At 47.0% G+C, this 1,840-nt stretch overlaps 1 protein-coding gene across 1 annotated transcript in view; it reads left to right on the top strand.

Moving 5' to 3' along the window:
• Positions 1-1,831, top strand: part of LOC107576249 (alpha-2-macroglobulin-P-like) — a gene marked incomplete at both ends in the record, with an annotated part of 16,059 nt that extends 14,228 nt beyond the window's left edge. The window contains 8 exons of the mRNA XM_016262466.1: positions 13-192; positions 265-339; positions 420-582; positions 653-837; positions 904-1,125; positions 1,203-1,324; positions 1,531-1,612; positions 1,693-1,831. Of these exons, the coding sequence (XP_016117952.1) occupies positions 13-192; positions 265-339; positions 420-582; positions 653-837; positions 904-1,125; positions 1,203-1,324; positions 1,531-1,612; positions 1,693-1,831 (1,168 nt within the window). The remainder of the gene's footprint in view (positions 1-12; positions 193-264; positions 340-419; positions 583-652; positions 838-903; positions 1,126-1,202; positions 1,325-1,530; positions 1,613-1,692) is intronic.
• Between the last annotated feature and the right edge of the window lie 9 nt (positions 1,832-1,840).

The following is a 1,840-nucleotide window of genomic DNA, read 5'->3' as shown; positions in this document are numbered from 1 at the left end:
TTGAATTGGGTTGTAATGAGACTTTTCATGGCCAGGTTGACCGCCTTCGTCATGAGGTCTTTTGGCCTAGCAAGGCGTTTCATCTTCATTGATCCCAGTGTCCTCCAGAGCGCAAAGGATTGGCTGATCAGCAAGCAGGGTTCAGATGGCTGTTTTATGCAGCAGGGAACTCTGTACCACAATGACATGAAGGTGTGTTTAAATGTGCAAATGTGCTGTAACTGGTCTGAGACGGACCTTAATCATTATGCTGCTTCGTTTTAGGGTGGTGTTGGTGACCATGACTGGATGACTGGCTACGTTGTTGCGTCGCTGCTTGAACTAGGTGTCCTTGTCACGGTAAACGTGCCTACCAGTAGTTAGACAAGCTCCTTGATGACCTTCTGGTTATGTAGTCTGACATTTTGCTTTGCTTTCAGGATCCCATCATCACCAATGCTCTGTCTTGCTTGAGGCCTGTTGTTGGGAACCTGGGAAACACTTACACCACGGCTCTGCTCGCCTACACCTTCAGTCTGGCTGGAGAGACCAGCACTCGAGCACAGCTTTTAAATGCCTTGGACAATGTTGCCATTTCTGAAGGTCAGATTGACTAGGCTCTTGTTTTGAGGTGTTCGGGTTCTTTGGCATCAACCTTCTGTCTCATCTTAAGGCACTAAGCTCCACTGGTCTCAGACTACATCTGGTGACACTCTGGCGGTGGAGATCAGCGCCTATGTGCTGCTGGCAGTTCTCTTTGTACAGCCTCTCACGACTGCTAATCTAGGCTATGCTAACCGCATTGTCAACTGGCTTGTGACCCAGCAGAATCCTTATGGAGGATTTTCTTCCACCCAGGTGAGTGATTACCAAACATGAGCACACGTATCTGAGTGGAGTTTTTAATCTGGTGCTTATTTTTAGGACACTGTGGTGGCTCTTCATGCTTTGTCTCTGCTCGCCGCTGAAGTGTTCCGCATGGAGGGCTCCAGCACTGTTACCGTACAGTCGTTGTCTGTGGCAGGAGAGGTTTACAACTTCGATGTGAATCGAGACAACAGGCTGCTGTATCAGGAGAAGCCGCTGAAGAACGTTCCTGGCAGATATAGTGTTCGAGGGAAGGGCTCCACCTGTGTGTCTGTGCAGGTCTGAACCTTCACCTGCTTAACTGCTACCTCTATGCTTGTCCTAGTTCCTTGTCATGTTTGGTTTTGTACTCCCAGGTTGCATGTTTTTACAACATCCCGACACCCATTAAAGCTTCCAGAACACTTGGCGTTGAAGTGAAGGTGGCAAGAGACTGCAAAGTGCGTGGAGCAGATCTCATGTTGAACATCACTGTGAAGTAAGAACCACTTTGACCTGTTTGACCCTTAAAGCATCTTTACACAGCTGCGCTAAGGCTGCTCAGTGCCTGCTCAATTCTGTGACTATTCCACATGAAAGCCAGTCCAAATCATGTAGTTCTGACCCACCTCAGCCCCTAATATCAAAGTGCACAGTTGGAACTTCAATTTGTTTTTTGTTTTTATTTCACTCCCCTTCATTTAGGTACAATGGTGCAAAACCAACTACCAACATGGTTATCGTGAACATTAAACTCCTGTCGGGTTTCACAGCAGATACGTCACTGGTTTGTATGTTTTGATGAATTGTATGTAGAGTCCCAAGATGCTTGAAGCTGCTTCACATGTTAATGGACTTTCCTCTCAGCTTGGATCTCCACCAGATTCATTTGCTCCATTAGTGCAGCGGGTTGATACTGGAGATGACCATGTGCTTGTGTATCTGAAAGAGGTGAAATGTGCACTGGATATGTTTTCTATATGCCCCCTTCATGTGTGCTGCATATGTACTTCTC

The sequence above is a fragment of the Sinocyclocheilus grahami genome, unplaced genomic scaffold (genome assembly GCF_001515645.1).
Source record: "Sinocyclocheilus grahami isolate Dianchi unplaced genomic scaffold, SAMN03320097.WGS_v1.1 scaffold3388.1, whole genome shotgun sequence".
Taxonomy (NCBI): Eukaryota; Metazoa; Chordata; class Actinopteri; order Cypriniformes; family Cyprinidae; genus Sinocyclocheilus; species Sinocyclocheilus grahami.
Note: the sequence above shows the minus strand (reverse complement) of the source record. Positions and strands in the feature narration are given on the sequence as shown.